The sequence below is a fragment of the Trichechus manatus genome, unplaced genomic scaffold, assembly GCF_000243295.1.
Source record: "Trichechus manatus latirostris isolate Lorelei unplaced genomic scaffold, TriManLat1.0 scaffold00343, whole genome shotgun sequence".
NCBI lineage: Eukaryota > Metazoa > Chordata > Mammalia > Sirenia > Trichechidae > Trichechus > Trichechus manatus.
Genome location: NW_004444279.1, coordinates 456,218 through 480,649, shown reverse-complemented (window position 1 = coordinate 480,649; position 24,432 = coordinate 456,218). Strand labels below are relative to the sequence as shown.

The following is a 24,432-nucleotide window of genomic DNA, read 5'->3' as shown; positions in this document are numbered from 1 at the left end:
GAGGTACAGTAGTCCAGTGACAAGGGCCAGAAGGCAGAAGGGAACGGGGAAGCTGGTGATAGGGAACCCAAAGTTGAGTAAAGATATTGTTGATGTGTTGTGGGATTGTTGATCATTGTCATGGGGCAACGTGTAGTAACTGTTGGATGAGAAACTGTTTTGTTCTGTAAGCCTTCATCTAGAGTTAGAATAGCAGCGCAATTGGAAGAGCGTTGTCGATGTCACTGAACTGTGCATGTAGAAGTTTTTGAAATGGTGTATCTTTGGCTATGTATATTTTCACCAAAAAAAAAAGGTCAAGAAGGGAGACGGTTGACATGTTGTGGGGTTGTTGACCAATGTCATAAAACAATATGTGTACTACTGTTTCAAGAGAAACTATTTGTTCTGTAAGCCTTCACCTGAGGTACAAAAAAAAAGGGGAAAAAAAAGAATTCTTTGCTTGAATCCTTGTGATCAGGCTGATTTAGTTCAGTTTCAAATATTTTCCAGCTCTGTGTTCTTTTTATTCAGGTAAAATAACTGGTGGAATTTTTTATTATGGATCATTTTTCTTTTGATATCATATATTCCCTTGAAGAACTTCTACCTGTTATTTCAGTATTCAGTTTTTTTCCCCCAAAACTGATTGCCTGAAAATGGACTTTTCCCTCTTCCACGTATTTTGATAATGAAAGTCACCTTCAACACTGACGCACACTCAAAAAAATCTTCCCCTCATTCTCATTGTAAACTGTTTTTTGATTCTTTTGTCTCTTTAGTTGATATCAGACGTGTTAAATATTAAGCCCTAGCAAGTCAGACCTTGTCCATTTAACTTGCTTTGTTTAGGAAGTTTAAGGTGGTAGTTTAAGGATGTATAAGGTGGTAGTTTAAGGAAGTTTAAGGTGGTAGGAAAATATTTCATATTTAATGATTTGGTGATTTCTTGAGTAGTTGCCTAATTATTAGTAACATATCAAGTTCTTAGATTTTTGAATTCATTTTACAGAGGAGTCTGCAGAGGAATCAATTGCTATCAGCATTGCACAAATGGAAAAACGTTTACTCCATGGCTTAATTCATAATGTCCTGCCATATGTTGGTCCTTCTGTAAAAACTTTGGTATTAGCATACAGCTCTGCAGTTTCCAGCAAAATGGTATGTATAAATTAGCACTGGTTTGGATATTAAGGAAAAGTAACAATGATATAACTTTGGTTTGCTTATTCTTGAATTTAATTAAGGACAAAAATCATATAGAAATATTGAGTGCTTTCCCTTGAGTAGGCGCACACTGCTAACTTTCATTTGTTATTTCAGTTCTCATAGTAGTCTTTGTAGTATAGATATCATTGGCTACATGTTATATAGATAAGGAAACTGAGACTAGACGAGGTTAAATAATTTATTCAGTTTTACAGATGTTAAGTGATGAAGCCCAGTTCTGTATGATTCTTATAATACGTAAGGCATGGTACGATGGGCAAGAGTCAGTCACTGTTTGATAAAAGTGTATTCTGTGACTTTCTACACTGGAATCTCTTTGAGTATCCCTTAAAAATGTAAATTTCCAGGTCCAGCCTTACAATTACTAAATCAGATTCTCAGAGATTTGAGCCCAGAATATACATATTTTTAATACACTTTTTAGGTGCTTTCTACATATGAAAAAGTTTGAGTACCACTGGATAATACCATTTACTAATAGTTGCCTCTTATCTAACTAAAAGTCTGCAAATCTTCACTGTGACTTTTCCGCCTTCTAGGTTAGACAGATTTTAGAGCTTTGTCCTAACCTGGAGCATCTGGATCTCACCCAGACTGACATTTCAGATTCTGCATTTGACAGGTTAGTTATTCTTATATATTTAAATAGAATGAATTGGTAGAGTTGTGCTATAGTTTCTTGTTTACATAATTACAGTTTAATTATACTGTTCTTTTTTACTATCAAATCTTAGTCATGTACGGCTATAACTTGATAAACCAAACCAAAAAAACAAACCCACTGCCACTGAGCTGATTCCCACTTATAGTGACCCCATAGGGTTTACAAGGCTGTAAATCTCTACAGAAGCAGACTGCCACATCTTTCTCCTGTGGAGCTGCTGGTGATTTCGAACCGCTTACCTTTTGGTTAGCAGTCTGTTGCTTTAACCACTGCGCCATCAGAGCTCCTTAGAAAACTTGATAGTACCCTGCAATTGTTTGTCTCTGGTCCATAGGTTCCATCTGATTTAAAACTCCAGTTTGTAACATCCTACCATTTTTGTTATCCTGTGCTATATTTAGGCCTTTAAGCCTTGCTGAGCAATTACGTAAATTGGGACTCTATTTTTAAGACGTTCATTTTCAGTTGAACTAAGTGCCATTTGGTAAAGCTCCCTCATATATTCGTCACAGATATTCTGAAATTGGGCCACTTTCTTCAAGCTACTCTCTTCGCAGATTATATTTCCTTGGATGCCGTCAATTTCCTCTTAACGTAACCCATCCCCTCTCCAACACCTTTCTTCCTGTTTCAGAGGAAGAGGTATATTCTTCTCTGGCTAAGGCTAATGCTTTACCAATTAATTCCTAGAGCGTGTTTCTTCTGGATCTTCTAGTGTCCTTTTTCATGTGTGTACAGCCTCTCCTCTACTGGTTACTTATCAGGATAATAGATTTACTTAACTCTCTCCCATCCTTACCCTTTTCCCATCTTACCCTTCTCTTAGGTTAGCAGTACTTTTAGCTCCTTATTACTCTCATTGTCTTTTCATATCACAGCACCTAAAATAGTGCCTGACAACAGACATTCAGTAAATATTTGAGTGGTTATATTAGATTTAAATTTTTTTTTCTAGTTTCCGTCTACATATAAATCAAGGGCTTTTGAAGAATTTAGTAAGATCATTAATTTTCTTGTTACTTTTTAAATTATAGTTGGTCTTGGCTTGGTTGCTGCCAGAGTCTTCGGCATCTTGATCTGTCTGGATGTGAGAAAATCACAGATGTGGCTCTAGAGAAGATTTCCAGAGCTCTTGGAATTCTGGCATCTCATCAGAGTGGCCTTTTGAAAACTTCTAAAATCAAAATTACTTCGACTACATGGAAAAATAAAGACATTACCATGCAGTCCACCAAGCAATATGCTTGTTTGCACAATTTAACTAGCAAAGGCACTGAAGAAGAAACAGATAATGAACACCCCTGGACTAAGCCTGTTTCTTCTGAAAATTTCAGTTCCCCTTATGTGTGGATGCTAGATGCCGAAGATTTGGCCGATATTGAAGACGCTGTAGAATGGAGACACAGAAATGTCGAAAGCCTTTGTGTAATGGAAGCAGCATCCAACTTTAGTTGTTCCACCTCTGGTTGTTACAGTAAGGATATCGTTGGACTAAGGACTAGTGTCTGTTGGCAGCAGCATTGTGCTTCTCCTGCCTTGGCGTATTGTGGCCATTCATTTTGTTGTACAGGAACAGCTCTAAGAACTATGTCAGCACTCCCTGAGTCCTCTGCATTATGTAGAAAAGCATCAAGGACTAGATTGCCTGTGGGAAAAGACTTAATTTACTCTGGGAGTGAAAAATCTGACCAAGAGACTGGACGTGTACTTCTCTTTCTCAGTCTGTCTGGATGTTATCAGATCACAGACCATGGTCTCAGGTAAGTAATCACTTGCAGAGTATTAGGAAATCGACACCTCTCATTTTCAAAGGGAATAAAAACTTTGAGTATAAATTACTTCTTTCAGTTGAGTTATGTAACCAGAACGGGTAACCAAGATCTGCCCTACTTCAGAGTATTGGAACAGTGTAACTTAATATCAGAAGTTTCATTTCAGTCAGTTCAAATCCTTTGTGGTATATGGAAGAATATAAATTGAAATATTTAATAAATACTTAGCAGATGCCTGTATCACAGTTTCTGAGGTGCTTTAGTGAATGTTAAGATGAGTAAGACATAATTTTCATCCTCAAGATTTGTACCAGAGAAGAAAAGGTGTATATTTTATTCTGTTGCTGTGTATTATTTGTGTAAGTCCTTTAAGGGATTGAATATAGATGCTGTAGGTGGAAGACGAGAGGAGGAAGTGATCTTATCCTATTGAAGAGATTCATTTCCAGTTGAAGGAAACAATCAGGAAAAATTTAATGAAGAGATGGCATTGAATTGAACCTTGGAGAATGTTGAAGGGTTGTGATAGGTAGCACTGGGGGAAGAGACCATTCTAAGCAGTGGGGATCCCTTGAGCATGCATTCAGGCACAAAGATGTGGAAGCACTTGGAGAATGTTCACAGGAGACTTGGTATTCCAGTTTGGTTGTAGTAAAGGACATATAATGGGGAACAGTGGGAGATATAAGGCTGTAAAATTAGGTTGAGGGTTGAGGACGTTTAATGGAAAGTGTGAGTGCCAAGCAGAAAAACAGTGTTGATTAGTCCTCTGCATTGTTCTTTCTTCAGGAAACTGGTCCTTTAGGGGAAAAAAAGGGGGGCATATGTATTCCAAATGGACCCCACATGGTTCAATACATTTAGAATTAAAAATTTTGTAAATAAAGTACTATTTTAAATTCACAGGAAAGTTGGCTTAAAGAAATCTTTGGTAAGTGTTTTGGAAAGAAAATAATTTTATTCTGATTTATGTGCCTTAATACTAGAATTTGGTCTGCTAAAAAATGAAAGCTTTAAAGGATGCAGAATTGCACTTGCCAACTGTACATGTTTAAGATTTTCACTTTATGTAATTTTATTTTGCTTAAAATGAGTTACAGTTTTATATTGGTGATTTCGGAAAACTAAAAATGGGCTCAAGCATAACAGTTGTGAGGATGATGCAGGACTGGGCAGTGTTTCGTTCTGTTGTACGTGGGGTCACTATGAGTCAGAACTGACTTGACAACACCTAACACCAACAATAACAAAAATGTCTGTAGAACTGTTGTTGTTATTGTGTACTGTCAAATTGATTGTAACTCACAGCGATCCTGTAGGACAGAATCGAACTGCCCCATAGGGTTTCCTAGGCTGTAATCTTTATGGGAGCAAATCTCCAGATCTTTTCTACAGAGCAGCTGGTGGGTTCGAACTGCTAACCTTTCAGCTAGCAGCCAAGCACTTAAACATTATGCCACCAGGGCTCGTTTCTGTAGAATTAGTTTAGTGCAATTGTATGGTCATTAGTTATTCACAAAACGTAGAACATTGCTGAGCAGTATTAGAATTGAGTAGCTAGAGTAGAATTTTTGGTTTTTGACTATACTCTACCTATTTTATATTGCTTTCTAAAGTCAGAGAACATGTGGAAGTTCTACATTTTACTTTTCTTGTAGGCACCATCTTTGGCTGATTAAAATCAACTCTTTTTACTAGAGAAAAGGAGTTTAAGTGAAACACCCGTTTAAGCCAAGAGAGGTAGCTTTTCTCAATAGTCAGACTCTGCCTTATGCCCTGTAAGACCCACTTGGAACTCTCGGGTTACTACTGCTCTTCTGCACAGGGTTGGAGAAAATACCATGGATTAATGACATTGGGGCCAGACAGACTTCATGTAGGTTGATACTGGTTCTTCCCATAACTGGCTTTGTGTAAATACGTAACCATGTCATAGTTGTGAGGCTTGCATAAGCGAATGCATGTAAAGTATCTTAACAATGGTACAGGGTTGGTTTTTAATAAGTGGCAGCTATTGTTATGTTATTTTGTCTTTATGGTTCTTCTCAACATCAGTAAGGTGCAATAATTGTTAAAGATTGTCTTTGGTAACCATTGGAAATTGGTTATATGTTTTCTGTTTTTGTTCTGTGATAGGTTTGAATTTTACTGTTGTTAGGTGCCGTAGAGTCGATTTTTGACTCATAGCGGTTCTTTAACAGTGGAGTGTCAGATATTTATAATGAAAAATTCACCCAGCGTAAAAGTTCAAACTTTCTACCATTATAAAATGACTCTTAATATGAGATTTTCATAAAAATCTTTCAGAAGCCGTTTCCAGTACCCAACAGTGTTTTCCCTGAGGTAGCTATTATTACTGCTCTTTGGCTGCTGTGCATTTGTCCATTAGTTTTCTGTTTATTCAAAGCCAAGTTTATTACAGTTAAAAAAATAAAAAAGCAAAAGATAACCATATTTGGAGTTTCATTATTCCCTTTTTAAAATTTTTGTTATATTTTAGTACATATTCCCAACTGATACTTGGTTTTAGTTGTTTTTGAATGCAACTTGGTTTTAAAGTTAAAAAGAAAAAAATTTTTTTTCAATTTAAAACGTGATAATTTATTTTGCATTACCATTATCTTTTTTATTACCATTATACCTTATTAACACGTATTTGTGGCTCCGTTCAGTTGCATTTTCTATATGACCAGTTTTATCAAGTGTTTGTTCAGAGAATGAATATATACAACCCTAAATAGTGTTTCAGACCTGCAGTGATTTCTGACCATGTGGCAATTTTCGTATCTTTCAGTTTTGTCAGGATGTTTTTTAAGTAACCCTGAACTTATTAAAATTCTGTATAATTAAGTTAAATAAATGAAATTTGACTTAAAAAACAAAGCAAAACAGAAAAAAAGCCCTGTTGCTGTTGAGTCAATTCCGACTCAAAACGACCCTGTAGGACAGAGTAGAACTGCCCCCTAGGGTTTCCAAGGCTGTAAATTGTTATGGGAGTACACTGCCATATCTTTCTCCCATGGAGCAGCTTATGGGTGTCGACTGCTGACCTTTCAGTTAGCAGCCGAGGGCTTTCAAGGGAAGTCAAAATTTTGATGAGCGTAATTAAGAGGTGTCTTCCATTTGCATTCAGTGAAAAAGAATATAGAAACTCTTCCTGTGTAAGATTTGGAAAGCACTAGAAGGGAGATGCTTTATCTTAATGTGCCACAGGTCACTGAAACTTTTTTTGCTGTTCTTTATTTCTCTTGGTGCTTTGTGTTAGATAGTTTCTCTGGTTTTGTCTTCCAAGTTCACTAAAAAATTATTTCTGCAATGTCTAATCTGCTGTTGGTCCTATGCAGTGCATTTTTTATTTCAGAAACTGTGTTTCGCATCTCTAGAAATTCCATTTGGGACTTTAAAAAACGTATATATTTTCTGTTTCCTCTATGTTGTGTATTTTTTTTAATCCTTGAACGTACTTAAAATAGTCATAAAAGCTGTTTTAAAGTTACGTGCTAATTCCATCATCTTTATCATTTCTGGGTCTGTTTCTATTAATATTTTTTTCCTGGTGCTTTGAATGTCTGGTTATTTTTGATTAAATGTCAAATAATGTGAATTGTGCATTGTTGAATACTGAATTTTGTGCTCTTTTTTTAAAAAGCGACACTTGAATCACTCCATGGTATGCACTGCTTCTGTAACTGGGACATAGTTCTGTAACCTTTTTTTTTTTTCTTATTTAGATTGTTAATAGTTTGGTTACATGTTTCTTTGCCTGGTTGAGGACAGAAAGTGTAATTTACTCATTTTGCAGTCTCCTTTTTAGGCATGTGCCTGGCATACCTGGACATTGTTGATAAAAAGAAGTAGAGGGATTTTCCTTTTTTTTTTTAAGAATGGGTTTCTTATTATGATTCTCCTCTACCTAAATCTTTCATTGACTCTTACTGCCCTCGTGTTAAAGTCCAAACTCTTGGTCCCTGCTTATCTTTTTATCTTTTGTTACCAAAAAACCAAACCCATTGCCTTCAAGTCAGTTCAAGGCTGTAAATCTTTCTGGAAGCAGACTGCCACATCTTTCTCCTGTGGAGTGGCTGGTGAGTTCAAACTTCTGACCTTTTTTGGTTAGCAGCTGACTCCTTAACTGCTGTGCCAGCAGGGCTCTTTTTATGTCTTGTTACTTTGTTTAAATCTTTTGCTCTTTATCTCCTGTCATCTTCACGACTTCAAACAAAGAAAACAAACACACACATAACGTTTTCTCTAGCCACATCATTGTTAGGTGTCTTCGAGTCAGTTCCAACTCATAGTGACCCTATGTACAACAGAACGAAACACTGCCCCGTCCTGTGCCATCCTCACAGTCGTTGTTATGCTTGAGCGCATTGTTGCAGCAACAGTGTCAGTCTATCTCGTTGAGGGTTTTCTTATTTTTCGCTGACTGTCTACTTTACCAAGCATAATGCCCTTCTCCAGGGCCTGGTCCCTCCTGATAACTGGTCCCCCTAGCCATACTCAGCTATTTTTCTTGTACTTCAAATTACCATGCTTCTCTTCTCTTTAGACATTTATATTTGCTTTCTGTGCCTGTAACATACAGTTATTGCATAAAATTCTGTTTATCTTTTCTATCACAGCTTAAATGCCACTTAGGAGAAACCTTGTCTGACTTCTCAAGGTTCTTCTGTATGTTCCCAGGAAAACATTATATGGTACTATAATTAATTTGCTTACTTTTTGACTTTTTGCTTTCCCACTAAGCAAAAAGTGACTGTGCAAATAGTTTACTCAAGGATACTTGTAATACAAAGTTTTATACAGTATTTTTACACAAATAACTCATACCTTCTATGTTGGCAAATGAAGGTGCGCATTATTTACATAAAAATACAGTATTCCATATGGTCTGTTCTCAATGTGCTAAAAATTTTAAGTTTTAGAACATGAAACGGTTTCTGCACTGAGATATTTTCTGAGGTATTTCAGACTATTATTTTTAAACTTGTATATTTTATTTTTTTATTAACTATTCAACTTTATGGGAAAAGAGAGTTAGTAAACTTTAAGCCCTGTATTGTCTTCCATTAAAGACTGCTGTCTTTAACTGCTGTGGCCCAGTCAACTCCTTGAGGTTCTGAACTGCTACTGTTGTTAAATTGTAGTCCATAGGTATGGGGGAGATATGTGATTTAAAAAATCATTAGAAAAAAATCAAGAAGTAGGGAGGAAATATGCATTTAAATCTCTTACAGGGTTTGAAGTCTTGATAAGCTGTTTTTAATAGACCAGTTTTCTTTTTAAATATGTAGTTATAAAACTTTATACTGTTTCTTCCCAAACTATACCATTCCATATCCCTTACTCAGTATAAATCAGAAAACTGATCCTGTCTTTGTTGAGTGATTCTGACTCATGGCAACCCTATGTGTTACAGAGTAGAACCACTCTATGGGGTTTTTTCGGCTGTAATCTTTATGGAAACAGACCGCCAGGCCTTTCTTCTGCAGTGCTGTTGGGTGGGTTTAAACTGCCAACCTTTAGATTAGTAGTTGAGCGCAAACCACTTGTGCCACCCAGGGTCACTCAGTATAACTATCAGTAAATTTTTCCGTAGTTCTTTCCAATCTTAATTCAGTTTATGTATTTTTTACTTAATATTACTTCCTGAATTTCCACATACGTGCATAATCATATTAACTTTTTCCTAAATTTATTATTGTTAATTTCTTGATATCCCTTTCAAGATGGACTATTTCCTGCTTTCCCATTTCTTGCTATTATAACATAGATTTAATCATCATTATACAGAAAATTGATGTTTTCAATTTTATTCTCAATATTTTTTAGCTTTGCTATTGTCATTTTAGGAAGTTTCTCATTTTATTTTATTTACATATAGGTAATTTTATTCTTCTAGGATGTGTCATTAGGTTTTCTGTTTTACTGAAATGTAATTCACATACCATGAAAGTGTATCATTCACTGGTTTTTACTATGTTTATAAAGTTGTATAACCATCACCACTATCTAATTAAGAAATATTTTATCACTGAAAAAGAAACCCCATACCCTTTAGCAAAGTGACTCCCTGTTCATCCCTCCCCTCATCCCCTAGCAACCACTAATCTACTTTTTGTCTTAATGGATGTACTTACTCTGGATATTTCATATCAGTGGAATCATACAATATGTGGTATTTTGTGACTGGCTTCTTTTACTTAGCAGAATGTTTTCAAGATTCATCCATGTTGTAGCTTATATCAGCACCTCATTCCTTTTTATGGCTGTGGAATATTTAACTGTGTGGCTAAACTATATTTTGTTTATCTGTTCATTGGTTAATGGACATATGGATTGTTTCCACTTTTTGGCTGTTATAAATAATATGCTGTAAACATTCATGTACAAGTTTTTCTGTGAACATGTTTTCAATTTTATTGGGTGTATACCTTGTAGTGGAATTGCTAGGTCATATAGTAATGCTGTGTTTAAATCTTTTAGAAACTGCCACACTGGTCATTAGATTTATAATTTCAGTAATATTCTTGATAATTTTTACTTGGACAGTCTGGTAGGAGCATGAACATTACGGTTCTAGGGTTCAGTACTTCTTTTCTCTCCGAGAATTGAGATACTGTAATGTTCTTATAAAGAAAAGTTTCATAGACTCTTTTTTTGAATGTCTTTAGGAAGAATGTAGAAAGTTTTTCTGAGGTGAATGTATTTCTTCCAAAGGATGAGGTTAACTCTTGTATTTTACAGAAATTCTTAAAGGTTTTCATTACTAAGCGAAAGGTATGTAAAACAGTAGTCTGCTGAGCCCTAGGAATACATAAATTTTCATAGATTAATGTATTCTAATTGTTGAATTGTTTCTCTTCCAGGGTTTTGACTCTGGGAGGAGGACTGCCTTATTTGGAGCACCTTAATCTCTCTGGTTGTCTTACTGTAACTGGCGCAGGCCTGCAGGATTTGGTCTCAGCGTGCCCTTCTCTAAATGATGAATACTTTTACTACTGTGACAACATTAACGGTAATGCCTTTCAACAGTGAGATCATTTTGAAGGAACTGATTTAAAAATTTTAACAGTTCTAATAATTCTTAGGGTTTCTATTTAGTTTTCTACATTTCTAATTACCAAATTCTTAATTGCAGATTTAACCCTTTAAATTTGATAAAATCTAAAAAATCACATTTTCATTAAATAGCTTCTCTAAAGGTAAGTTTTTCTTGTAGATGGATATTTCAAATACTAATTCTGCCAGATTTTTGAGATATTTAATAGTTTAATTATTCAAAAATAGCAAATTGTTCTAAACAGACTAAAATTCTTATTAAATTTTGGTGTACTCCTCCATAGTGTTTAGCACCCATTAACAATTTAGATACATTGAATTTTCAGAGACACCAATTTCTTAATCCCCACTCACTTTGAGGGATAATGGACTCAGTTTTCTCATAGGACAGCTTTATCAAATGCAGTAGAAAACAGAGGACTTTGGTGACGTGAACTCTGGTATTCTGGCTCTAGTTGTAGATGAATCTCACTGAAGATTGAGGAGTGGTGGTGATGTTGCAGGAGAGGTGGATATGCTTTAGTCATGACTGCATTTCCTAGTGTTGTTCTGGAGATTGATTCTGAACCTACTTTTAAAAATTACCAGATAAATATTTCTTGATTTGTTTCTGTTTTTTATGCCTGTCTTACTGTGCAATGGACCTGTTAAATATACTTTTTCAAAGTACATTCAGTGCCCTCTTGGGCATTTGATAGTCACTGGTAGAAACTGAAGATTCCAGTTGCCCAAAAAGCTGCTTCTCAGTTATTAATAAGCACATCAACCTCCTCCTGTATTTACAGCAGGAAAAAAGTTTTAGATGGCTCAGACACTACTACACACCTGCCTTTTTACACCATATACTGTTGTCTTTGAGAGCTTGAGTCCTCTTAAGGATGACAGGAAGAGCACCTGAGTTTTTCTCAGAGCACTTGACAGGAACCAGGAAGACTGGAGGAGTAACCTCTTCTTTAATGACCCACCAGGAGGCAGATAAGTTAACAAATCTGCTATTTCTCAGATACTAGATTTTCCTTAAAATAAATATGAAGAGATAGGAGATAGCAGCTGTCTTATATCTGGAATCACATCTGTGATGCAGGAGATGGCCGCTTCCCATGTTCTTGAAATAGCAGCACTAAGTTGGAGCATTTCTTTGCTCTCTGTTGCTTTCAGTCTGTAATCAAGGAATCCTGAAAATGAATGTCATTTTAGTTGCTACTTGCTAAGCCTGCAAAAGCAAAGTATAATTGCTGCAGTGAAGCAGTCGTTTCTTGTGGATGTGGTGAGTTTGAGAAGAGATTTCCTTTTTTAAACGTAAAGTGTCATTGTCGGTTCAGTTGGGTGTACTTCCTAAGGCTTATGGAACATGTTATGAAATGTAATCAGTAAGCATTTATTTTTTTAAGAAAAAATCCTATTTGTATGTTCCCTTTGAAATGTTCACATTGATTTCAGCATAGGTTGTTTGTGGAAATAAATTTTACACTTAATTGTTATGGTTATATTTATGTATATAGATGTTATGGGGTGAGGGGGATGGAGTGTCAGTTCATTTTTATGATCTGCCTACTTGTTTTGTGTGTGTGTATTTTGAACTTCTTGAAGTAATTAACATGATGGGATAAAGTTAAATACTTAAAATCTTCTGCACTTTGTTAGCATTTAGAGTTCCTTCTATCTTGACTGGTTTTGAATATATAAATATTAAAGTGTTCCAAAGGAGCTGCTGCATTCCTTTTGTTGAATATAAGCTTTTTTGGATAAATGGTTGGTAATTTCAGTAAATGAATTTTAATGAAGATACCTGACTTAGAAAGATTTGAAAGGAAATTGGCAGTGCTTGTATAATCCAGTATTAAGTCTCCTTTTATAGCTTATTAAAGCATGATTTGCAGGAAATAGAAATCCTTTCAAGTTTACAGAGTGATTTGTCGTATTAACTTGTGTTCCAGAGTTCCAGCCAATCACCTTTAAAATAATACTCTGATAGAAACTTTTTCCTTAAGAGGACATACAGAAAACCTAGAAAATGTTAGAATAAAGTTTCATTGTATCCAGTTTTGCAAGATGACACTACTCATCTGGTAGCTTTCAATACAACTCAGCTTGTATAGTAAATATTTAGGGAATGCTTAGGGGCTCCCCTTTTATTGTTTTTATTATTTCTGAAAGTAGTTGATAGTTTTCTACATGGTCTTGGTGAGTGAGGAAGCATAATTGACAAATTGCTTTAAAAAATTGTGACATTTTACTAAAAATGTATGTGGTCTTAAGAAAGTCTGTGTAGTTAAGTACCATGTTACTAACTGAAAGAAGTAAATACTAATAAATAAACGTTATCCATTAACTAAATGGTAAGTGATGAGTAAAGCAGAACGATCTGTTTCCTCAGCAGTAGCAGAAATTTTGGAGAAGAAAAGTTAGTCATCAGATATCTAACAAATAACTACCATATTTTTATGCAGGTAACACATGCTTTCTACATTTGTTTTCAAATTAGGGTGGTTGGCAAACAAAAGTAGAAGGTTTGCGTTATTTGCATTAAAATATGGTTCTGTGAGCAAGACACTAAGCACTGATATAAATGCAATTCTTGATTCCTCTGAATAATTCTTCATGGCATTTAAATTTGTTATTTGGTTGATAAACTTAAGTTTGAATATAAAATGAAGCTTCTTAGCCATAACATTTTAAAAATTCTCTGCCGTTTACGAAGCATTAAATGGAATGGCATAGTTTTAGAATTCTGAAGAACATTTGAACGATGATAGCAAATGAACTTTTTTGTACTGATTTGCATTTCAATGTATGTATGATTTCTGAGTTAAGGTAGATTAGCTCATAGTTCTGGAGGTGACACAGTCTCAGATGATTTGCTCTCTTATGTTTCTAATTTAAGTTAAAGAGGAATTAAAGGTAAGTGAAGGTAAGTGCAGATATACAGCATAAATAATTAAAATCCAGGAAAAACAAATCATGCAGTAATAAAAATTTGGGGCAATAATCATAGCTAACTTTATAATTTTTTAGCTAATATTTTTTAAATGCTTATAAAATGTATTCTTTACCATGCATTTAAAGATTTGATTTAATGATTATGCGAGTTTTATTGTCTTTCATTATTATTCTTTAATGTAATTTAGCCCTCATGTATTGTAGCCATTTGGATTCTCTAACCTGTATTGAGATAGAAATTTGCTAGTGATGAGTCATATATTTAAAGGACGCTGCCTGCCTTTTAAATTGTCGGTGTCTATTGAAGCATAGTTGTCTCCTTGATACACTTGGCAACACAAAGTATCTTAGAGTCATATTTCCGTGAGTCTGATGCCACCTTTTATTTCTGTTGTCCATTTATTTGCTTTTCTGAACAATTCTTTTGTGATAGTTAAGGGTCTTAGTGTTAAGTTTGCTTACAATTTCCAGACTTTGGAAATAGCTATTCTCCCTTGCTTTCTACAAGGTGAGACTAACTTATCTTTAAAACAGTGGTTGTCTTCACTGTTGCTTTGCCCCAGGCCCTCAACCAAATAAAACCCCTTAATGGATGCTTCACATTCTTGGATTATTAGGATCAGGAACCTGCTCTGTCATTGACCTTATGGGATTGTAGTTTTGAGCCAGTTAGTATTACAGTTATTGGTTAAGTACCCATAGGCTTCTGTAGGCAGATTCTACTTTCACATTTGAAGATGCTGATATATTAATTCCCTCTCTTTATCCTATACACTTAGAATCTCGTTAAAATTTGGAGATATTCTAGTGCATATTTGAGGGAAGGGGCACATTTTGCATTATCATGAGCAAGAACTTTGTTTGAGGTGAATAAGGAGATGCTGACAGATAGCAGGATTGGGTTAGCTTTTTACCCAGTTCAGGGAACAGATTTTTATTTCTACATTTTTCTTCCTCTATTATCTCTACCACCATTCCTAAGACTTGGGGAGCAAAGAGTGCCTCATGTGGCCAGAGCAGAGACTGAGGATGCAGGGCCCCTGAGTCTTTTGGGGAGAATGATGAAAAGCTGTAGGATGTCTGGATAGATATAATTCTCTAGCAGACTGGCTTCCTTGAACCAGTTGGCTCCTTTGGTGTTCCCTTTTATTTTCTTTCTTGAAAATCAGAAACATCTTCACTTCCATGGCTTTCAGCTGTTGCTTACGAGTCTTTTCCTAGACCACTGTTGAATTCATTGTAAAGTTCTTCCTTACCTTTCTGTCCTTAAAACAGGGACAGAAACATTTTGAAGTATTTTATGGGGTTTTAGTTTGGAAAATTGAAAGTCTCCTTATCTCTTTCCTCCTGTTTTTCCCTTTTTAAAAATTATAGAATAGATTTACATACTGATAAAATGACAGATACATTTTGGTGGAAACCACCAATCTGAGTCCCATCACAGTAAGTGTGAGAGCTGGGAGATGGAATAGTAAGGCAGGGGATTAGGTCTTGGAGAAAGGTACTAGGTGAGTAGGCAAGCAGAGTACTAGCAGGTGTTACAGGGTGAGGAAAGAAAGGCTGAGAAGGAGAGTGCTGGAGAGGTGGGTGGGGCATATTAGGTAAAGTTGAAAATATATTCAAAAGGAAAACCTGCTCCATGGTTGACAGTGGGAAGAGAGTTTCAAACTTCAGGATTTCTTATCAGGACATTTCTAACTTATACCTGCTAATACGTACTAAGGTATTTTATTTCATCCTTGTGGTTATGATGACTAATATTGTGTCTTATTTTGAGGGAAAACAATCTTAACAAAAATGTTGCTTTGTGAATTTTAAGTATATTACACATTTAACTTTTCAATTTAAATACAGAAAAGACTTATTAAATAAAAATGGGTTTCTGTTAATTCAAATTAAAATCTTAAAAATAATTTAAAACATTTTATTATGGAAAAATATAAACATACAAGCATAGAATAGTGTGATGAACCCTCATGTCCCATCAGCTTCAGCAGTTATAAACCTGTGGCCACTCTTATTTCATCTATAAAAAACCCAAGAAAACCGAACCTGTTGCCATGTAGTCGATTTTGACACATAGCAACCTTATAGGACAGAGTAGAACTGCCTGTAAATCTTAAGGAAGCAGAGTACCTTATCTTTCCCTGTGAAGCGGCTGGTGGATTACAACTGCCAACCTTTTGGTTTGCAGCTGAGCCCTTAGCCATTGCACTCCAGGGCCCCTATTTCATCTATACCATTGCCCATTTCTGTACCTGCTCCCTCATTAATTTGAAGGTAATTCCAGAGATCATTTTAACTTCAAATATAACTAAAAATAATACCATAAGCTATTGCATTTCCTTATATACAGTTCACTAGTTTTTTTTTTTGTTTCCTTAAAAATACATTGTCGTTTCCCCAGTGAAACATATAAACATTATACTTCATTGATTGATTGTATACCCTAAGAAATCTGCCCTTTGTATTTTGTATATGCTGGATTGGGAATATAATAAGAAAAAGTTAAATTCCTGGAAATAAGTGTGTTGTGCGTGTTCAGTTGCAACTAGTTATTTTTCATATGTCAGTATTACTGTAGTTGCCTTTTGTAATTAAGTGCTACTTTAAAAAACAAAACAGTAAATTTAAAACATATTTCTGAGTTCAAAACTTAGTCCAGAGCACTGTGATTTTTCAGTTACATTCCATTTGGTGTATCTGTAGTAGAATTATATTTGATACACTTTTTTTCATTTTGTATTATCTTCATATATCACTATGGCAGATATTTTCATTGTACTCATTGATAAGTAAGAACTAATTAACTGTCCTTTATTTGTTCATAATACAGATGTAATACTGAGAGGTTTCAATATAGTTAACAGCCTTTTCCACATTTGCCTGCCTTTATGAACACTGTCATTCATTCAGAGTACTTAATTTTTGTGTATGTGCCATGAAACCTCTTTTGGGTATTTTCTAATTCTCAACTGTGTTCCCTAATGGATCTTTCATCTAGTGTCTGGGATAAAATGTCAGTAATTCCACATACATTTTATTATATTTCTTTGTAAGTGAATCCCAATTTTTATTATGTCTTAGATGTGTGGTATTTATTTGGTTAATCACTCATACTTAATTCTGAATAATAATTTCCTCTAACTCTAACATATAATTTATTTTGGCTGTGAATGTTAAGTAAAAATATGGCCAACATGCTGAATCTGTGTCTATGTAGTTTGCTTTAATTTTTGAATATAGTATTTATTGTAATGGTTCAATACATTCTTTAGTTAATCTATTACTATTATTATAGGGCTATTTTTGCCTTAATTCTCTTTCTAGTAAGGATGTTCAGGTTAGAACAAATCTGTTAAGTTAGCCCGGCAGTCTTGCTTGCTTTGGTGGGTTATTTCCTTCTTAATTTTTGTTGTTTTTGTGTTTTTTTTTTTTCCTTTTGTAAAATTGTCAGAATTGCAAAAAAATTCTTTCTCTTCCTCCATTTACCTTTTGAACCACGACAGCTGTATTAGTTAAAGTCAAGCTGCTATTGAAGATTTTTGTGTCTGAACATTTTTAAAATATACATTGTGAGATTTTACTTCAATAATATAAATATATTGCTAGTAAGAAAAAATCCATTTTTTAACTCTTGCATAAGCAAGGTTATTTTTATGTGACCGCTGAGAAATTCCTCCTTTCACATTTTTCTGTTTTCATACAGGTCCTCATGCTGAGACTGCCAGTGGATGCCAGAATTTGCAGTGTGGTTTTCGAGCCTGCTGCCGCTCTGGCGAATGACTCTTGACTTCTGACCTTTGTCTACTTCATTTAGCTGAGCAGGCTTCCTTTCATGCACTTTACTTACAGCACATTTCTTGTGTTAACCTTCCCTTTCTGAGTGTGACTTGTTTTGGCCCTATTTCTTACAACCTCAGAAATCTTTATTTACCAGTGAATTGTACAGTGTTGTTTCTCTTGCAAATCATATTTTTGTTTTAGAGTGGGATTAGGTTTTTTCATAAGGGTGAGAACAGTCTTACCAGATTTCTTTAAATGAGGATGAAATGCTTTGGAAAGAAAGTCACTAATGCCATGGCATTTAAAGTATCTTTTAGATTATCTTCAGTTTGAAAGTCAGCGGGGATTTTTGGTTCTTTTTACATAGAAACACTGTACCAAGCTTTGCAGATTTTTCAGACTACATTTTTAAAGTTTTATTTTCAAAGACTGCACATTTTGGAAACCAATCTCTTCCATAATGTTTCGTTTATTTGAACAATTCTCAGAGGGCCAATACAAACATACCCACATTTAAGATTCTTTAAGATTATAGAGTAAATTGGCTTCTAGGTGTTAGCTCAGTGAGCTAGCAAAGCACCAATGTATTTGTTTTCTTCAAAGACTCCAGGTTCCCACCACTGTCCCTAAGTTGTCAAATTCGGGATGGATTTTTAAAAGTTCCACAATCGTTTGAAGAAATGTATAAATAAAATCCACTTTGAGGACTTACCAAGTAATACCTTTTGTGTTTTGATTATTATAAATCTCAATCCAGTTTATGTTAGTGTAAAATAGGACTAAATATTTTGTCTTTTGATCTCTTGTGAAATCATGACCTTGACAAATAAACAGTTTTGGACACATACCTAGTTTTGTTAAGTTGAATTTTCTTTTTCAAATTAATTGTGCACCAGTCAAAATTTGAGTTTCTAAGTTTATCTTCATTGCTTTGTGAAAAACTATTGGGAATGGAGATCAACCATTCAGAAAGGTACATACTGAGTGAATTTTATGTCATGCTAGAAGAGAACAGTTAGGGACATGCTGTCAGTTTTTATAAATAACTTGCAAGGCTATGGAAGAGAAAGTAATCTTGCAGTTGTCTTCTCTGTGACCCCAGGTGTTTGTTTTGTTGTGGGGAAAGGGGAAGTAGGGGAGATATAACTACAGGTGGACATGTTTCAGTTCACGGTAAGAGAAAGCCTTATTTTAAACAGAGTTGTCTAAAGATGAAGGAAGAGCCATTTGAATTAAACACTCCAAGAGAAGATCAACTCTAATGGGAGGATATCTAATGACTCACTCTTTGAAATTTCATCTTGCCTTTTTGATTCCATTGATGTTAGTATTTGTAAAATAAAACATGGGACACTGCATGTTTCTTGCATGTAGGCTAGGACAGCTGTATAACAGGCCATCTTACCTTCTGCATTTGTGTTCTTTAGCTTAAGAAGTCATGTCTTCTGTGGCAGCACTACACCTATCCTCCTTTTTTAAAACTCAGGCCTAAATACAAAGAAAAAAATTTTTTGATCTCTTTAGAGAGCTTGGAAGGAAATCTACGTTTAGTGAGCAGTTACAGGGAGGAAGGTTTATTTTGTAAGGTTTACCATTGTGTAGTTTCTGTATTTTTACTTTCCTAAGTGTTTAATAGAAATCCTTGGGGAGTGCAAATGATTAAGCGCTTGCCTACTAACTGAAAGATTCGTGGTTTGAACTCATCCAGAGGTGACTCAGAAGAAAGGCCTGGCAGTCTGCTTCCAAAAGATCACAGGCATGAAAACCCTATGAAGTGCAGTTATACTCTACATGAGGTCACCATGAGTCAGAATTGAGTTGATGGCAGCTGGTTTTCATTTAAGTTTTTAATAAAGCTTATTTTGAAAGTTGACATCAGGGACTTTTTCAAGAAAACTATAAAAAGTCTTCTGGGGTGAGTTCCATTCCACTCCATACTTCATCTTATCAATATTTACTTAATGGTAACATTGCTCGTCCACCGTGATGGTCCTGGGTCACCAAGGGAGGGTTAAACTTTATCCTCTGTTTAATCTGAAAACAATAGAATTTTTGAAGGGAAAGATTTTGATAATCTTTAAGGAAAAAAAAAATTATGATGTTTCAGAACTTCGCTTAAATTTTATCCTTTATAAATTAATTTTGAGCAGTTAATTTCCCCAGGGGTTGGTTTCAGGTAATCGAGGTGCCTCTCTTTTGCTTTGTCTTACGTTGCTTGATGCTAATCAAATCATGAAACAGGACTTGGCAGACTGGCTTCAGTATGTCAGCATACTGTCATGTCAAAACTCATTGTTTTTCTACCCCTCTCCTGTATAGCATGAGGAATAGACAGCGTAATCTGCATTCAACTTTGATAATATTAGTATTTCATATAAAAAGCGCTGCATTTAACTTTGATAATATTAGTGTTTCATATAAACTTAAAAGGATAAAAATCCTCTGCCGTTCAGTTAATTACGACCCTATAGGACAGTAGAACTGCCCACCTAGGGTTTCCAAGGAGCAGCTGGTGGATTTGAACAGCTGACCTTTTGGTTAGCAGCCAAACTTAACCACTGCACCATTCAGGGGATAGTGAATGTTTAATGAAAGTTGGAACGCCATATATTTGGTTTAAATTGATCTTGGATTTTGTGGTTGATCTGATGAATTATTTAAATTGTTCATTCTGAGAAAAAAATGTGACATGTAAAATGCCTTGTAGTGCCTGACACATCAGGCGCTCAGTGCTGGGCACCTGAGTGCTTTACATATATGGACTTTAATCTTTACAACAATGCTTTGAAGTGGGCAGTGTAATCATCCCTGTCTTCATATGGGGGAAAGTAAGTAACAGGTTAAGTAACTTGCGCATGGTTATCCAGCTTGTAAGAAGCAGAACTGGGATTTCGCCAGAGTTCATTCTCTTAAGCACTAACGCTATCTTGTCTATGTTGCAATATTGGTAGCTGTTATGGCTCAGTCATTGAATTCCACCTTGAAGAGTTCACAGTAAAGGTATCAGATATGTAAACTTTTGGAATAATAATTTGATAGAGGAAGGCATAAAGGGAATAAAGCAAAAGGTGAAAGTTTTTCCTTACATCTTTATTTACTTTTTTAAAGTGAGACTGTATCTACATCAGCACTCAGCTGAAGGCGGATTGCCCTGTAGAGGACATTTGGCAGCATCTAGAGACATTTTTAGTTGTCACAACTGGAGTGGGGTGATGGTGGGTGCAATTGGCATCTAGTGGGTAGAGACCAAGGATGCTGCTGAACATCCTACAATGCACAGGACAGCCCTCAGAACAAACAGTTACCAGCCTAAAATGGCAATAGTACTGCTGTTAAAAAATCCTGTTTTTACAGATTTCTGTTTTGTGTATTTCTATTTTTTGTCACTTTGAGGACTAAGATGCACTTGACCCAAGCCATAGTATTTTCATTCGCCTCATATGCTTGCGAAAGCTGGACAGTGAATAAGGAAGTCCAAAGAATTGATGCCTTTGAATTATGGTATTGGCAAAGAATATTGAATATAACATGGACTGCCAGAAGAACGAACAAATCTGTCTTGGAAGAAGTACAGCCAGAATGCTCCTTAGAAGTGAGGATGGGGAGAGTTCATCTTACGTACTTGGGACGTGTTCTCAGGAGGGATCAGTCCATGGAGAAGGACATCATGCTTAGTAAAGTAGAAGGTCAGTGAAAAAGAGGAAGACCCTCAAGGAGATGGATTGACACAGTGGCTGCCAACAGTGGGCTCACGCATAACAATTCTGAGGATGGCCCAGGACTGGGCAGTGTTTCGTTTTGTTGTACATAGGGTTGCTATGAGTCAGAACTGACTTGACAGCACCTAACAACGATGACAACAATTTTGTGTACCTTTTTCCATGTCAGCAGATAGTTAATCCTTTTTAATAGCTTAGTATAGTGTTAGGTCTTTTTTTTAGCTACTTCATTTTTGATGGATATTTAAATATATCCCTTTTTAAATACTATATTGCTTCAGTGAGTGTGTGTTGAGTATGTGCACATGCATGTACATGTGTGCTGCTCAGTATTTCCATAGGATGAAGTCTTAAGAGGTAGTCTAGGGTTAAAAATTAAAATTTGATACTGCAAAGCTGTTCCCCCTCCCCACCGAAAAGTTGAGAAGTGGTGCTTTGCTGGGTCTTAAAAGTGTGATCGATACTCTGCTGAACAAGCGAAGAAGGAGAAGGACATTTGAAGCAGAGATTGTGCAAGTACAAAGGCATAGAGATGTGAAGTTGTGTAGCATAAGGAGGAACTGTGGGTAGACTTACACTGAATTTAGCATCAAAATGACAGACAAGGCAAACTACTAAATAAAGCATAGTATGAAAGTATGATAAATTTATTTCATCATTTCCAAATATTTTCTTCCTTCTGGTGTAATCTATATAATCTAAAAATATTCTCATATTTTGATTATAGTTTTTACATGATAACAAAAAGTTCAATGAAAAAATCACCTGTTGCGTATAAGGGAGGCAACGTAGATCCAAACAGACAAAACATTTTTGGGATACGGGTGGATATATACAGCTAAAGCAAATTCAACATTAGGAACATCAATATTATGTACTCCAGTACTATATACAGCTTCAATTAAAGGCTTCACTTCAGAATAGGGCATATGAAGGGGAAATCCAGAGAACTGGGAGAAAAGAAAAATTTGTAGTCATTAGTTTGAAGATTCCACTATATTTTTTCCCCATGTAAATATATGCAGTTCTTAAATCAGTTAAGTCTTCTCTCGAAGTAAGTTGATTAGTTCTGGTTTTCTACTCAGCTATATAGTAGCAATACAGAAAGGTTTAAATGTCCCTTAGTTTTAGTTGCAAGCATATTGATGTCATGTATGGGACACTTGTTAGTCACCCTCCACTGTCCCCTTCCCTCTTCCTGACAACCCCCAGTTTGCTTAATGACCCACGTGGTTCCAGTGACTTGGGTTAAGCTAATCAACGCATTCCATCCCCCTAGCCACAAAGATTGATACAGGGATGGGCATGTGATCAGAGTGGGTCTCAATCAAAGGGAGCCTCAGGAATCTTGCTGGGAGTAATGGCACACTGCTTTGGACAGTGTGTGGGCAGATGTGAGTCCTGGAACTTGCAGCCATTTGCTACCATGAGGAAAGCCAGCCTGAGGACGATGCCATCCCATGGAGGAGCCCAGAGTGGGGAGACTTGCAGAAAGTGGGACACCCCAGTCCTGAGTCATCTCTGACTCTGCACTTACAGTAAGCCAATAAATTCTCTTTATCGTTCAAGCCTATTTGAGTTGAGCTCTCTGTTACTTGAACTAAAAACATCTTGGCTGAAAACCTCGCCTTAAAAGTAAGTTGAAGGATACATTTTAGTCAGTGAATAGAACTATTCTCAACTGTCCGATTTTCTCTTCACACTGTTTAGCCAACAAGGCTTTCTGTCTTGAACGTAGTTATGAGACTACTTTCTTTGTTTTATTATCCAGAAACATTATATTGTCTGTTCATGAGAATCTTTCTTAGCAGTGAAAAGCTATCAGTATAAAACCATATCCTTTACAAACCCAGTCCAGAGTGTTTGGTTTCATCTTATTCACAGTTCAGTCTACAACCTGATTTAGCCAGATATTTTCATGTATTTAATACTTGCAATGTATTCATAAAAGGTATTATTTTTCATAAGCTAAAAATGGTAGTATTTTCATGTTATAGAGGGATTTCGCTATTTGGTAATAGGTTAATTATTGAGATTAAAAATTTTTAATATAACTTTTTAGTCTATCCTGCTTAATCTATGTACTTTGAGGAGGCGTGTAGGTGTTTTGATTCTAAAAACCCATTACTGAGTAATTTCCACTTTGAAATGGGGAACTCCACAAGGTCAGTTTAGGAGCCATTTGTACTCACCCTGTAGTCTCCTAGCTGCTTCAGCAGTTCCGCTCTGTGGTCATCTACATCTTCTCCTTGGCTTCTTTCTAACAGAGGCAAGAAGTGACGCAGAGTGGAGGTGCAGTACCTGTTCCACCGAGTCAGATGGCGTGGCCTCCAGTCCATGATTTTCTCTTTTAGTATTTTTTCAATCCTGTTCATAAAAAATAAACTCCATTTTGGGTGACTTGACTTTTTTCATAAGAAACCACAGTTTGTATGCAGTCTGGATTATATAACTACATTTTTGATGGTGCCGTTGCCATTCTTCAGGCATACTGGGTACCTAATATAGGCTGATCTCTGGGGAGTCAAAACATAACACAAATGATCCTTGCTCTTAAGGACCGTATGCAGGGGTAGGGTAGAGAATAGACCTGTACATAGAAGGTACAAGATATCCTAAGGGCCATGAGAGATGCTTGAGATGTAACACAGCAGAGGAACACTGAATAATAACTCTGGGGAATAGTTAGATTCAGTACATTTAGCAAAAAAAAAAATTTAATCATGAAATGCTTTATCACTTCGTTCATTGATTACATATATAACCTGTTGCCACCGAGTCAATTCGGACTCATAGTGACCATATAGGACAGTAGAACTGCCCCATAGGGTTTTTAAGACGGTAATCTTTATGGAGGCAGATTGCCACATCTTTCTCCTGCAGAGTGGCTGGTGAGTTTGAACTGCCAACCTTTCGGTTAGCAGCTGAATGCTTTAACCCCTGGACCACCAGTATATATAGAGATACATTAGACCCAGGCATAAGGGGTGAGGCTTATGGTAATAGCAGGGCTTCAAACCAGTTAGTTCAGGTTTGAACCCCTGCTGATGATTTGCATTTCCATCCCAGAATCAATCTACAGTTTAGTGAGGTCCCCAGGTGATTCTTACATGTAATAAATTTTGAGAATCACTGCTCTACTAGTGGTTCTCAGAATTGGTCCCTAACCAGCAGTATTAGCATCACCTGGGAACTTGTTAGAAATGCAAATTCTCCGCAGGGGTTCAAACGAGGGAACCGGCTCAAAGCCCCGGGGTAAGCCAAGCAAGTTGTCACT

General features: G+C 36.0%; 2 protein-coding genes across 2 annotated transcripts in view; one reads left to right on the top strand and one right to left on the bottom strand.

The window, feature by feature from the left end:
- Nucleotides 1–18,155, top strand: part of FBXL5 (F-box and leucine rich repeat protein 5) — a 41,645-nt gene extending 23,490 nt beyond the window's left edge. The window contains exons 7-11 of the mRNA XM_004390893.2: nucleotides 992–1,140; nucleotides 1,749–1,831; nucleotides 2,908–3,633; nucleotides 10,518–10,666; nucleotides 17,360–18,155. Of these exons, the coding sequence (XP_004390950.1) occupies nucleotides 992–1,140; nucleotides 1,749–1,831; nucleotides 2,908–3,633; nucleotides 10,518–10,666; nucleotides 17,360–17,436 (1,184 nt within the window). The 3' untranslated portion in view covers nucleotides 17,437–18,155. The remainder of the gene's footprint in view (nucleotides 1–991; nucleotides 1,141–1,748; nucleotides 1,832–2,907; nucleotides 3,634–10,517; nucleotides 10,667–17,359) is intronic.
- Nucleotides 18,156–21,165: 3,010 nt separating this feature from the next.
- Nucleotides 21,166–24,432, bottom strand: part of CC2D2A (coiled-coil and C2 domain containing 2A) — a 157,609-nt gene continuing 154,342 nt past the window's right edge. The window contains 2 exon segments of the mRNA XM_023725654.1: nucleotides 21,166–22,105; nucleotides 23,348–23,522. Coding sequence (XP_023581422.1) covers nucleotides 21,917–22,105; nucleotides 23,348–23,522 — 364 coding nt within the window. The 3' untranslated portion in view covers nucleotides 21,166–21,916.